At 35.0% G+C, this 13,560-nt stretch overlaps 4 protein-coding genes across 5 annotated transcripts in view; 1 reads left to right on the top strand and 3 right to left on the bottom strand.

The window, feature by feature from the left end:
- Positions 1-831: 831 nt before the first annotated feature.
- LOC129576928 (BOS complex subunit TMEM147) lies at positions 832-2,636 on the bottom strand. The gene is made up of 4 exons (XM_055463082.1): positions 2,139-2,636; positions 1,865-2,003; positions 1,568-1,789; positions 832-1,327 (listed from the first exon to the last, which is right to left on the bottom strand). Exons 1-4 carry the CDS (start codon positions 2,213-2,215, stop codon positions 1,079-1,081), a joined length of 687 nt encoding a protein of 228 aa, XP_055319057.1. The 5' UTR covers positions 2,216-2,636; the 3' UTR covers positions 832-1,078.
- LOC129576926 (syntaxin-5) lies at positions 2,632-4,904 on the top strand. Its single transcript, XM_055463078.1, has 3 exons — positions 2,632-3,522; positions 3,623-3,903; positions 4,047-4,904. The coding sequence occupies exons 1-3, from the start codon at positions 2,880-2,882 to the stop codon at positions 4,518-4,520; spliced, it is 1,398 nt and encodes a 465-aa protein (XP_055319053.1). The 5' UTR covers positions 2,632-2,879; the 3' UTR covers positions 4,521-4,904.
- A 393-nt stretch (positions 4,905-5,297) lies between these two features.
- On the bottom strand, positions 5,298-9,779 carry LOC129576927 (uncharacterized). Of its 2 annotated transcripts, none has more exons than XM_055463081.1 (4): positions 9,696-9,779; positions 7,786-7,903; positions 7,410-7,616; positions 5,298-6,927 (listed from the first exon to the last, which is right to left on the bottom strand). In XM_055463081.1, the coding sequence occupies exons 2-4, from the start codon at positions 7,824-7,826 to the stop codon at positions 6,201-6,203; spliced, it is 975 nt and encodes a 324-aa protein (XP_055319056.1). In that variant the 5' UTR covers positions 7,827-7,903; positions 9,696-9,779; the 3' UTR covers positions 5,298-6,200. The 2 variants fall into 2 exon arrangements, with proteins under 2 accessions (XP_055319056.1, XP_055319054.1); XM_055463079.1 differs by lacking the exon at positions 9,696-9,779 and adding an exon at positions 8,464-8,774.
- An 825-nt stretch (positions 9,780-10,604) lies between these two features.
- Positions 10,605-13,560, bottom strand: part of LOC129576925 (nicotinamidase) — a 3,772-nt gene continuing 816 nt past the window's right edge. The window contains exons 2-7 of the mRNA XM_055463077.1: positions 13,298-13,484; positions 13,072-13,176; positions 12,702-12,996; positions 11,924-12,051; positions 11,604-11,756; positions 10,605-11,170 (exon numbers count right to left, since the gene is read on the bottom strand). Coding sequence (XP_055319052.1) covers positions 11,045-11,170; positions 11,604-11,756; positions 11,924-12,051; positions 12,702-12,996; positions 13,072-13,176; positions 13,298-13,484 — 994 coding nt within the window. The 3' untranslated portion in view covers positions 10,605-11,044. The remainder of the gene's footprint in view (positions 11,171-11,603; positions 11,757-11,923; positions 12,052-12,701; positions 12,997-13,071; positions 13,177-13,297; positions 13,485-13,560) is intronic.

Below are 13,560 nucleotides of genomic sequence, written 5' to 3'. Positions count from 1 at the left end.
GAAAGCTTTCTTACAACTTTCGGAAAATACGCTGACAAAATATTGGATGCCATTTGCCAATTCATAACTTAACCAATACAAACACCATTGCCTTTTCGAAAATGAAAAAAATGATAGTTTGATAGGAGTCATCAAGTGTGTGTTCAAAACAAAAAATATTGCAAATTGTAAAATCGCCATTGATATTTTAAACCATAGCCGTACCATTGGTATGAATGATTCAAAGCGAAAGAAATTTCTTCGTAATTTTATTTACAGTTTTCAGTTGGTTCTGGAAAACGAAGAAATTTTTGAAATATCCCGATCGGTAGAAGAGTTGTTGGAAAAAATTAAGTAGTAATGTACAATTTTGTAATAGATATTCTGTTAAAAGTGCTCTTAAAACTTCGCTTAATGTATTGATAATGAAAGCGAGTATTTTGATTTATTTTGAGCAACATTCAATCGACTGATGAAAGGCGAATGTTGTGTCACATATCAAAACCATTTCCAATTAGTCTAAACAACCCAAATTATGTCAGGGAACAACAACGCACTTACGCTAAATGCATAAAAAACAAATTGAACCATTCAGTGCCTCAAATAAAGAATAAAATAAACGAAATCCAAAACAAACATTTTTATTTTTCTCGTATACAACGCACTTTTTTGAGCACCTAGAACGATTAACGTTGTCAGTGTATTTCTTGTCAACGTGAATCTTGACACTTACCTTTTAAAAGCAACTTACTCTTCTCCAATTTTACTATTTGATCACACAAGCCACAACGGCAGAACTTCTGTTGGTAAATTGATCATCTATGTTCGAAAGACATTCAAATGTAAAACACATTTTCTTTAGGTCTAACGTTCGACTTTATTCAAGGATGCGATTCGTTCATTCATACGAAATCCACGAAAAGGTAAAAGATAAATTGGTAATTTAACTGTTTGTGTTCTATTCATTCGTAATTTCATTAAATAATCTTAGCTTTATTGGTTGTTTTCTTGATAATATAATCTGACATCGGTTAGTATTGAGTTGTTTTTTTCATTGCTTCTTGGCGGAACAATGTGTATTTGGCAGATGACTAAAGTATTAAAGACCAATAGTTTGAGCTAAATCCGAATAAATGTGTAGCGTCAACACGCCGATGCTACATGTTGCAAGCGCTTTGAATGCCAACAACGACCACAAACCGGTAATCACAGTCTTTAAAACGGCATCGAGCCACAACACTTTGAATGGCGTCGCAATTAGCAGCAATGTTACAATTGGTTTGTATTTGATATTGAGATCATGACGAGTGAAGAGCCAAATTAATGTTGATGTGGTCAAATGTTGAATCTATGGGAAGAAGAAAAGATTTAAATTACAAATTAATAAAAAAAAAAATGGCTGAAAAATGGGGAAAGTGAGATCTTCAATTGAATTTGGAAAAGCTTGAGAAAAGAATGGGAAAATGAGTCATTCCAAATGAATTAATTGAGAATGAACAGAGAAAAATGCTTGGCTTGAAGATAATACGAAAATTAAAGTGTTTAATTAACACTTTAGTCGGTCTCAATGTGATATTTGAACACTCACCAATGAGATATTTGATTCCAAGCACTTTTGAATGTATAACCAGCTGAATTCGGCACCGCGAGCACCAACCCACAGCATTAGTCCACGCGAAAGGATAACTTCAGCAGTGGCCCATCCCAAACCGGCCGTAATAAGTTTGCTGTGTCCTTTGCCGGGGATGCGTGACAACACAAAAGCGAGACCCAACAAATCGGCAATATCGATGGTACATCTGAGGAACTCCTGCAATGGAAAATCAATAATTGAAAAACAAAAACACAAAAACTACAATTTAAACCACTCAATTTGGGTACTCACACTGAATAAATTTAACTCGTCTGTGGGGCTTGTGCTAGTATCGGGAAAGAATGTAGCTAATACAAGCATTTTACACAATTGTGTGAATACATAGATTCCGCTGGCTTGAATGCATTTCCAAAATGCACCATACTCCGATCTGTTTGAGGGAATAAAAAAAACGAATCCAAATTAAGTGCACCATGCCTCAATGCTAATCACCGGGTCAATTTGATAAAATTTATGGGTCATATGATTTGAGTCTTTCTATGAATAATTGAATGAAAACACTTACAATCCAGAAAATTTGTATGTTAAATAATACGGCACATAAACGAGAGCCACACAATTACCAAAATGATACAAAGTCATGTTTTAATTTCGAATGAAAAAGGAAAAAAAATTTGTTCGGAATTATTACGAAGTGGTAAATCAATGTGGATTTTATCCTACGGTTTAATGACACTTCAATATTAGTTTCAATTAATTGTTGCACGAGCTCAAAGAGGCATTGCCTGTCAGACACCTGTCAAAATGGATCTCGTTTTTCTTTCCCTTTCCTTTTCTTTTCTTTCAAATCGAATGATGACCAAATTTAACTGACGTAATTGAATTTCCAGCCAAATTTACTTCCTATTTTGTTTGGTGCAATAGCAAACGAATCGATATTCAACTAATTTAATTTGTTAACGAAAATAAAAATGGTTTTATTCAATTAATAACAGTATTGAGTGTAAATGTTTTTTTTTACTTTGTCAAATCCAATGTCTGGCAGCGACATCTGACATCGAAAGTAACATTGAATGACGTGTCAAAACTGTCATCACTTTCTATGAACGAAATTCATGTATTCATTGTCCGTCATAGAAAACATATAAAAAGTTAAGACAAAAAAAAATTTAAAGCAAAAAAAAAGGTTTGTTGGGAATTTCTACGCGTACGAAACGAGAAAGGAACAAAAAATTCCATCGAATTTATTGAGTAGCATTGAACGAAAGTGTAGTTAGCCCGTTTGTATTGTTCTGTTGATTATGAAATGCCAGCTAGACGTCGTTTTCTCGGATCTGAATCAGATGAAAATTTCAGTGTTTTAATTGATGGAGACAGTACTGTAGTGGACAGTGAAACTAGTAATAAACTCATTGAAAGTCCATATAGTGGTGACGAAAAGAAAAAATACGCAACTTCAACGGGCACTAAATACCTTGGCGGTGTTGGTAGCTATAGTGTTGCTGGTTTTTCCGTGCCAACCATCGGTTTGACCAAACTATCATCGAGTATTGGAACATTTTTGCAGCAGCAAGTGACTCAAGTGGCGAACGCAACCAACGCTGAACAGTTATTTTTCGAAAATAATCCAGCCGTACAGCGAAGCAATCCATCCAGTTTCAACAATAATAACGCCACCGCCGCCGCCTTGTACGCAGACGACAATTACGACGACGATTGTGATAGAAACAGTGCTAGTGAAATAGTAATAATGGCTTCGCGCGATCGAAGTGGTGAATTTTTCAATGCAATCCGTTCGATGCAAGGACGGAACATTGCACGGGCCGTTAATATTCGCGATCCACGCAAGGCAACACAACTGCAAAGTTACTCAGAATTTATGATGATCGCAAAGCATATAGGCAAAAACATTGCAAGCACCTATTCCAAATTAGAAAAACTAACACTCTGTAAGTATGAGTTGCACTTTTGACCAAACGTGATGCGTTGGCAAGGTCATGACGATAAATGATGATTATAACAATTATATTTCCGTTTTTGTCGTTACAGTGGCCAAACGTAAATCGCTGTTCGATGACAGACCGGCGGAAATTCAAGAACTGACCTACATCATAAAGGGTGACCTTAATTCGTTGAATCAGCAGATCGCACGTTTACAGGAAATGTCCAAATCTCAGCGAAAAACGACCAATGCCAAACATTTACTATCACATTCATCGAATATGGTGCTTGCACTGCAGGCCAAACTAGCCAACATGAGTACAGACTTCAAACAAGTGCTGGAAGTTCGAACGGAAAATCTAAAGCAACAGAAATCTCGACGTGATCAAGTGAGTACTTTGGTTTATTGGTGACAGAAGCTGAAAATTGTTATTCGATTGAAACAAAGTCCATTTACGATTAATAACTCGTTCGATTGAACGAAATTAAATTGCAATTTAACTAATTTAAATCTTTCGTTTTGCGTTTACAGTTCAGCCAAGGTGGTATTGCGAGCAATCTACCGCCACCATCAATGCGAAAATCAGCCCAAAACAGTCTGTTACTCTCCGAACAGGATCAAGTTAGTATCGATATGAATGCTGATTCAACACCTTTGCTGGCCGGCGATCCACGGCAAAATCAACAGCAACAACAACAACAAATGATGCTCTACGATGAATCCGACAATTATGTGCAACAACGTGCCGAAACCATGCAAAATATCGAGAGTACAATTGTTGAACTCGGCGGTATATTCCAGCAGCTGGCGCATATGGTGAAAGAACAGGATGAAATGGTCGAACGAATTGATACCAATGTTCAAGATGCTGAAATGAATATCGAAGCGGCCCACGGTGAAATTCTAAAATATTTCCAAACTGTTTCGAAAAATCGCTGGCTCATGATCAAAATATTCGGTGTATTGATATTTTTCTTTATTTTCTTCGTAATATTCATGGCTTAGGATTAACAACAACAAAAATAACAACAACAAAAAGTTTATCGTTATATACATGCAAGGAAAAATGTTAATAAAAAATAACGTTTTGATTGTTTTCTTTACTTTTTACACGTTGAAAAAATGGACAAAGTTTTTTGGTTTTTTCAAACGCAATATCCAGAATATCGTATATATTCCGTTTGTGATGATGATAAATCATCGAACATTTTTTTTCGTTCTAAAGGGACTTCGTTCCCAATTCACACATTTTTTTCCAAATTCCGGTCGTTATATTGAACACTATAATCGATTGTAAATATGGCCTTATCTATTAATCGCATGAACAAAATGAACCAAATGTTTATGTAAATAAAGTAAAACACAGAACATTTCATTTTCGCAAGAAAACATTTTCGCGTTTTCTTCTATTCATTTGAACAAAAATCTATCATTATGTTTGGTCAGAAAGCAGCAACAACGATTTGGGTACTCCAAGAAATGGAACACCTTCGCCTGAGGTCCTCAGATGCAATAAATGTTTCGATGAAATTTCAAAGGGAAAACTTGAAAGAAATCCAAAGGAAATCCACCTGTTGATAAAATGAAACTCTTGAGCACATGGTTTTGGAAACAATTTTTAAGTTCCATAAGAGCCAATGTATTTTTGAATGGAAACAAAAATACATAGGGTCTTATGGCACTGGGAATATTGTTTATAAATAGTGTGACTGGACCCTAACAGTAACAAAATTGAAGAAGAAAAGAAGTATTCGAAGAGAAGAAGAAAAAAGAACGTTATCATTTATGAAAAAAAAAACTGTTTCTTTATTCCATTTAAAATAAATAATTTTCTGTTTCATCTGTTTCAATTCGATTTTGTCTAATCATATAAAACAATCAGGTGGATAAATTTTAGGAGCATAATATCACGAGCTCAAAATCAGAAAATGACCAGTAGCTGACTGGTTTTACTATCCAATGTACTTCTACTTTATTTGCTGTTTGCATATTACACTCATATGGTGACTCTCACCGATCGATCTCTTCGTTAATGATGTGCATAGCACTGCCATTAACGCAACTGGCTATAGCCACTCTACTATAGCTGATGCTATTTTGCGACAAGTGCAACGTTGAACAAATTAAAGTGGAATTACGTGATTACAATCTATACGTGATACAATTTTCAATGCGCAATTGCCAACGATTTACCTTGCATAAAAAATCTTTTTATAGAGAAATTTGTTTTTGCTTTCGCAGAAAACTATAATGAAGTTGAAGATTTTTTTTTGTCTCATTTTTGAACGATTTTCTCAGTAAAGTAGTGTAGTTGTCCGTCAAAGGGCGTTTAGTTGTGCTTACAATTTAATTATCCAATGAGAATATGACAAATGTAACGTGTCGTGCCATGTACGACTCAATTATATACCTGAATATAGGTATAATGTATACCCATCCGGTTTGATATCGGTTACAGACAGAGGTGTCATTATATGAGTGTAATATATAACTACTGACCATGGTCATACTGCACAGTTGAAATTATTCCAGATAGTGTCAGGTACTATCAGGAACACAAAATTCATGGTTCAACTGTCAAAATAGTTGAATTTTTGATAAAATTTTTCAGATTTGTTGATAAAACAATGAATTGATCGAATTTACTGGACATGGCCCGGAATAATTTCAACTGTGCAGCATCATCTAATTTCCTTTGCCTTCTTTCATTCCCTTAAGTATACGTATGTAGGATTTTTTAATGCCAAACTTGTAGAAGGCCAAGAATGGAAACCAATAAATGATATACTGTGATATCCACACTTGATTGTTGAAGTACCAACGGAATACGAAGAAATTGACCAGATACGTGTGTGCTGTGACTTCGATGTAAAGTATCAATCGTGAGTACCAATTTAACGATTGAATAATCCGGCGGCTATCATTCAAATCGAAGTCAGCTGCACGTGGATCGCTTTCATGATACACATAATTTTTGCAATCCGACATCCATTTGGTGAAATAAACGATTGCATAACAATCGAGTAGCGGATTGAAACACCATAGGCCTTCGATCAATGCTTTGGCCATGACTATAAAGTCGTTGCCGGTCTCTTCTAATAATGGCCGATATATTTCATCCAATACATGTTCTAAGCGAATTTTTGTTGTACGATAGGAACCGGTGCATAGATTGTATTTATCCTGGATACCAATCAAGTGGCCTATGACACGCCAAAAATGTATAAACGCCTCTAAATCCTTATTGCTCACTTGTACACCGAGCTTGTCCGGCTTCAAAACAATGTAGCCCATGAAGCCGAATTGTGTCAATGCCATATCACGTTGTGATATAAAACCAGCTTCCTTTTTTTCTGTGTGTTTACTCGATACTATGTGTCCTTTGCGCACCGCTTCCAGTGACTTCCAAGACCTGATAAACAAAACAAATGAAAATATTGAGAAATACTAGTCATCGAAGCTTAAAATTGCGCTCGATTTGATGTTATGTATTGGCTAAATTTTCATCCGATGAGAATGCTTAATGGTATGTTTTGGATCTTTTGAAGTAATTTCTAACCTACGCATCTAATTTTGTGCTAGTGTTTACCGAAAGACAAACATGCGAATGAAATAAAAATGTATCGTTCCGCTATGCCTCATTTACTGCCACGTGTATGCATTGTGATCTTCATCAGATTTGCTTCCCGATTTAAACAAAAAAAAACAGCTAGACATCGTTATTTGACCATTTTTACTATGAGATCTTCAAATCTTCTACCAAATTTGACATTTTTATCGAAATCAACCATTGAAACATAGTCAAATTTATTCAAATTTTTTAGTTGTTCATGTCACAAAAAAATTATGCTTATTTATTCAAAAACGAACAAAACAAAAAATGTGTCAACTCACCGTGAGCCTGGTTTTAGTTCATCCTCATACCAGCAAAGTGTGTGGAATATGGTTTCCAGGTAACGTTTGTATGCGGTAAACGGACACGACGATGCTTTGGTACAAATCAAAATCTTAAGAATGCTTGGAACGGCTAAAACAGCGAGCAGACCACACAATTTTCCAGCCATCATAGCAAACATATTTTTTGAGAAGAAGTCTTGAGCCCTACAATAAAAGTGATCATAATAATTGTATGCATTTTCTCAAGAGATTTCGAATATAATTTTGAACGGCAAACATTTTGTACCATGCAAAATGTTTAGTTGCTGCAAATGGTAAATATTGAAACTACTGTAGACTTTTGAATAAACAAAACAAAACAAAGACGACGAACCTTTTGAATAGGATTTCATCGTACCACTCGGGTAACTCCATCGTATAACTGTCTACATCGATGTCTACCGGATTGTTGACACCGTCTGCTTGCAGTAGGCTAATATAAGCCTCTGCTTCTGTAAAATGTAATGTGTTGATTTAATTGTAACGTCATAACAACAACATTTTGCAAAAAATCAAGCTGTGCGATTTTTTAAGCACACAATATTTATTGATTCAATGTGATCGATGTGTGTTTCAATTCAAGGAAATTGAATGATTTCTTTCATATTTCATACATATAAAATAGTGAGAGAATAACATTATTTTCTTTTAAAAATCTCTTTGGGTTTCTCATTTCAAGAAAAACAACAATTTGATTCTTTGTGTAATCGTCCATGGTTATTGCACTTATGCTTTATTACAACACAACTGACACAATTATTGGCGAACGGGAAAAAAAAGTTTTTTTTTTAAATGAAAACCTGTTTTATGACCACAGTAACCACAAACCATCTTCATAATAATCAAATTCTTCTCAAAGGTGCGGTGAAAGATTGCAACGGTGAAATCGTTGGGCGAAAGTAAAATCGATTGTTTGTATTGACTCAATACCATTGACACACACCAAAATAAAAAAAACTATTTTCATTTCCGTAAACCAAAATTGACTAAGAAAAAACGAACACTTTTCTACCTTGCAATGCTTGTTGATCTTCTTTCCGTTTCATTGTTGTGTACTGTTGTTTTGATGATGGCTCTCCTACAACTGCTAATGCTCACAATTTAAAACATTACATTTATTCATCGGCTGAATACTGAGACACGCACTACCGATCACGAAATCACCCAACGTTTACTATTTCAAAAATGAAAAAAAAAAAATATCTATTTTGCTCGACTACACAGGTAAGCAAAACAATTTACAAGCTCTAGTGTTTGCGAATCGATTTAACATTGCTCAAATCCAATGAAGACTGTTTGCGCATTTCTGTTTAAATTTTGAATGTATTTTGTACACCGCTGCCTGACGCAAACACACAATCGGAAAAGTGGGAGTATGAAAAATGTTGAGTCTGTTCGATTGAACACACAACACACCGAACACTATGAACATACATTATATACGCGGTTTACACAAGATCAGAAGCTGACAATGAAATATACAATGTGCAGTGCCGTTGCCAGAGTTTGATCGGTGCTTTCTGGTGGGGCACACCGACCCAAATTACCAAAACATCTTCAGCTCATAGCGAATAGGCTGATCTTACATTCGTGTGGTGTATTGATGCAGATTCTTTTTACCAAAATAAATACGTTTTTTCATCGAACACGAACAATTGAACTCCATTGATTATGTATAAACTTGAAAGAAAAAAAATCGAAAAAATGTAGAGAATGAACCTAAAATGGTTTCTGCTTTAAAATAAGCATAAAATTCACCAAATCTCCGCTTCTCGATCAACATTCAATATATTTTGTTCGAAACTTACTTCGTATAAATCAAAACCAATTTATATTGATAAATCAACGTAAATTCATCTCACTGGCTACGGCACTGATACAAAGTAAGCAGTTAGCAGCAAGCAGCAAAAGAAAAATGCCACGAAGAGAAATTTTTGTTGTGAACGAGTTCAGCACGTGTCTTCTCGAATATATCTATCTTGTGCGATTTGATCTCCCAGCACCATTCACCGCAAGCTTTTGGTGTAATCGTGTGCGATTGAAAAGAGCCAAACAAAACAAAACAAAACGAAATGAAAACTATACATTCTCTACACAGTGATGCGAAATAAAGCATAAAAGACGACGCAACACACAAGACATAAATCGAACAGATAGAGAGAAAGTATAATAAATTACGGGCCCCAAAAAATTGCTCTGTGCATATATATATATATATATGTGTGTGTGTGTGTGTCTACTTACCAAAAGCATTGCAAACAACGAAACATTTCTTTTTTCTTCTTCACTCTAATATCAAAAAGAAAATCACACATACAAAAATAGGTATGGCGGCACAATTTTCAACGTACATTCCTAGATCTCAGCAACAGACGCAAATCGATAGCTTATGATATACACGTTCGACCTGGCAACTCGTCTAAATCGTAGTCTTTTGTTTTGTATGCGTAGTATATCGTTCGTCAATGGCGTTGTTTTTTTCATGGTTATAGATAAAAACTCCTTGTGTTTATGCATTGAATCAATTCAAATATGTTAATTGCGCTAAATACCTAGGGGATTCATGCCAAATTTTATTTAGCAAAATCTATTTGTATTATTTAAATCATGTAAAATTCACGCTAGATTTCAAATATTTTGTATTATTTCCCGAATGCGTTGTTATTGTTCATATTCACCTTGAACAATATGTTCTGGAAGTGGGTTTTGGTGGATCTTCAGGATCGTTCAAAACTGCTCCCGGTTCTGGAAGTGGGTTTTGGTGGATCTTCAGGATGGATCAGACTGGGTTTGACAATGCCCTGGCCCATCCTGAGGATCCACTTCCAGAACCAGGAGCGGTTTTGAACAATCCACAGGATCCACCAAAACCCATTTCCAGAATTTTTGAAGCGATAATGACGTCAACAGATTGGACATGGTTCTGCTGACAGTCGGTTTATTGAACAAAATTGAGCAAAATTGAAATTATGCATACATATCTGTTTAATATGTTGAAACATAAACAAATTCATATTATTTGTTCATATTTTAAATATGGAAATTGGCGTGAGTCCCCTAGCTAAATACTAAATAGTAGTCACAACTCAGTTCAGATTATTCGCATCGAGAAATCAAATGTGATTGTTGTTGTTGGTGGTTTTTTTTTTGTCAATTTATTTTCTTACTTTTCTTTTTGACACAAAAATAATAACGACCAATTTTGCCGTAAAAACTACAAATTAAATAAGTCTTTTTTTTTCTAAATCATCATCACGATTATCATTGAATTTTTGTCGCTTGGATTTCCCAACAATATTTTATCATTGTATCTATTTCTATGTCTACGGGCTACATCTAATAATAATCTAATGCGCATTAAAAGCTGTTCCAACTATAAACCAGTTGAAAATGTAAAATCGGTAATTGTAGGCAATTCATAGTGCTAAAATCGATTAAAATGCAGTTAAAATCAAGTTTAGCAGTCTAACTGTCGCTATATATATATATGTATAATCTATCAGGCTATTCTATAATGCCGATTGGCCAATCCATTTTACTGAATACGTAGCAAAAGCGCGTAGTATGGGCCAATTTGTACTACAATGTATTGACTATGGCTGTTGTTGTCTTCTTGTGTTTGTTCTCTGTGATAGATCCGAATTGATGTTGCTCAACTCCATTGCTAGTTTGTATCCGAGCTCCGGGCGACGATCTCTGCCTTCGACCATTGCTTTTACCTAATCGTATTCGAAAATTATACGGTGAAATGTTGCATGAGTGAATTTAAATTCATTGATTAAAGCATTGAATCTTTATCAACAAAAATAAGTTTAAATTTCCAATTAAAATAGCTCAATCTCCCAAAATGAACCCTCGAGAATTTCAAATCAATGTTATTATTCTAATCTCCGCTTATTTTAGACATTTTCCCAGTAGAACGCGATCCAATTTCAAATCATTATTCGTAATAGCAAATGATTTTCTTATCAAAAACATTTCGTGACGTAAATTACTTGCGTTGCAAAACTATTCAAACTAAAATCAAATACAAATGGCCAAATGATCATCATTAATGACGAATACTACGATTTTATTTCATCGTGATCGAACTAAATGGCTATTTTATTCGATTTTATTTTGTAAAAATGGGTAAAAATCAATTTGCCATACATCTTTTGATGTAACAATAACACCGTTTGTTGACACCACCTTCTCCTTAACGTTTTCGATGTCTTTTAAGTCAACACCTCGACAGCAATCGTCCAACAAAATTGTGCGATAGCCACTGGAAATAGCATCAACGGCCGTTGCACCCACACATACCTGAAGAAAATTCCAAACGTTGGCATTCATTTTGAAAATGTATTTAACCACTTAACTACTCTACTAATACTAATTGAAGTGCATATCGAATAAGCTTCATATTTAGCTTCCCCAATTTTTTTTGGATTCAATGATAAAAACAAAAGAAAAATTGAAAATGAACTTACATCATACGCTAGCCCACACACATAGATATCGGTGATTCCTTTCATTTTCAACTGTGCATTGAGTGTTGTTTCCGACATTTTTGCATTATCCCAGAACACTGAATACGAATCGATCTCTGGATTTGTGCCTGACAATACAAAAGAATTAAATTCAATCGTTTGCCTGGCGAATGTTTCCGAATGAAATTTACAAGCTAAATGAATATTTTTTTTTATTTTTATGTCCATTCAAAATAAGAAGAAAGTAGCTAGTTTTAAATTGGTTTTTATGAGAAGTGAACGCCGAAGTTTCGATGTCGTTTGTGATGCTTCATTCAGGGATATTTCTCTTCACTACCGCTTGCGTAAAAATCTAGATTCATATACCTCAGCCATTCAAGCCAGCATTAAACAAACCATTTTCAGCATGAAACAATGCAAATGACGAATATCAACTCGTTAGCTTTTGCTTTCGTAGATGATAAAAACACATGAATAAAATAAGCATTGTTTCGTTATGCTGGAAATAATGAGCGAATGACCGATGTTGATGAATCTCACCGTCGGTACAACAACATGGTCTAGAGAAGAATCACAAATTTTTTCAAAAGTTGACTTTTATTTCAAGTTGAAGCAATTCAAATGTGTGCTTTTGAATTAAAAAAATCTGAAGATCTTAAATTAATCTTACGTAACATGAATTGAATAACAATGAATGAAATAATAACCATTCACAAAAAAATATGAACGTTTTATCTTAAAAGTTTCAACAAAACCTTAGTTGCTAGACTTCAAATACCTTTGTACACTTTAACTGAATTTTCGGCGACCTTGAGATCCTTGTGTAGTTCGGAACCCCATGAGTCTTGTACGCAATGGCGTGGCCAGAGTCGTTGTTTAATGGTTGGTGGTCCTTCAAACACAACCGTATCGAATACTTGTGCCGAATCGGCATCGAGTGGGCTACTCTCATGCAACGGACGCGTTTTTATGTTATCGATAAAAGAAATGTGGTCACTTGGATGCCAATCCAATGAGTAAAACACCGCGTCAAAATCAATGGTGTTCAGTAAATTGTTGATGGGATCAATGATCTAGCATATCAGGAATAGAGTTTTTTTTTTCAATTTATTTAAAATAAATGATGGTTCATAGCAGAAATATATTACTTCGTGACCATTATGTTGTGCACTACAATTACTTATGTTCAAAGAGCCGCTGATGAAGTCGTTCTGCACGTCAATCACAAGGAAAGCATTCACCGGCCGAACAATCTGTGAAAATGCATCAAATTGAACATTTTTTGAATTTTTTTAAAGTTTTTTTTTCGAGAAATTATTGTCTTGGAATTTTTGAAATTTCAAAATAGTTTGAATGTCGTCAAGTGCTGCCTACCGTTTTGATCCATTGATTCCAGCAAAATTGGAATTCTTCACGATCGATAACACCATCTTGGTTCTTGTCGAAAACAGCAAACATTTGTTTTAATTGATCATCTGGGACCACGTAGATATGACCTTTGTCATTTCGAAACAAGGCTCGGCATATCAACGTGAATTCCGTCAAAGACAGCAAATCATCACTAGAAACAACAATAACAACAACGAGAGGGAGAGAGAGAGAGAGAGAGAGAGAGAGAGAGAGAGAGAGAGAGAGAG

This window comes from Sitodiplosis mosellana, unplaced genomic scaffold (genome assembly GCF_009176505.1).
Source record: "Sitodiplosis mosellana isolate CC-2019 unplaced genomic scaffold, AAFC_SMos_1.0 Smas_scaffold_6191, whole genome shotgun sequence".
In the NCBI taxonomy this organism is placed as follows: domain Eukaryota; kingdom Metazoa; phylum Arthropoda; class Insecta; order Diptera; family Cecidomyiidae; genus Sitodiplosis; species Sitodiplosis mosellana.
Note: the sequence above shows the minus strand (reverse complement) of the source record. Positions and strands in the feature narration are given on the sequence as shown.

What these genes read in the sequence shown, in the direction of transcription:
- LOC129576927 (XM_055463079.1), bottom strand. Translation starts at nt 8,497, where the DNA reads ATGAAACGGAAAGAAGATCAACAAGCATTGCAAG. An exon ending in GATGAAATCCTATTCAAAAG is followed by an intron (nt 7,617 to 7,785) that starts GTTCGTCGTCTT and finishes CTTTTATTGTAG; the next exon opens with GGCTCAAGACTTCTTCTCAA. An exon ending in GAACTAAAACCAGGCTCACG is followed by an intron (nt 6,928 to 7,409) that starts GTGAGTTGACAC and finishes TTTGTTTATCAG; the next exon opens with GTCTTGGAAGTCACTGGAAG.
- LOC129576928 (XM_055463082.1), bottom strand. Translation starts at nt 2,215, where the DNA reads ATGACTTTGTATCATTTTGGTAATTGTGTGGCTCTCGTTTATGTGCCG. An exon ending in ACATACAAATTTTCTGGATT is followed by an intron (nt 2,004 to 2,138) that starts GTAAGTGTTTTC and finishes TCCCTCAAACAG; the next exon opens with ATCGGAGTATGGTGCATTTT. An exon ending in ACGAGTTAAATTTATTCAGT is followed by an intron (nt 1,790 to 1,864) that starts GTGAGTACCCAA and finishes TTTCCATTGCAG; the next exon opens with GAGTTCCTCAGATGTACCAT.
- LOC129576926 (XM_055463078.1), top strand. Translation starts at nt 2,880, where the DNA reads ATGCCAGCTAGACGTCGTTTTCTCGGATCTGAATCAGATGAAAATTTC. An exon ending in ATTAGAAAAACTAACACTCT is followed by an intron (nt 3,523 to 3,622) that starts GTAAGTATGAGT and finishes TTGTCGTTACAG; the next exon opens with TGGCCAAACGTAAATCGCTG. An exon ending in AGAAATCTCGACGTGATCAA is followed by an intron (nt 3,904 to 4,046) that starts GTGAGTACTTTG and finishes TTGCGTTTACAG; the next exon opens with TTCAGCCAAGGTGGTATTGC.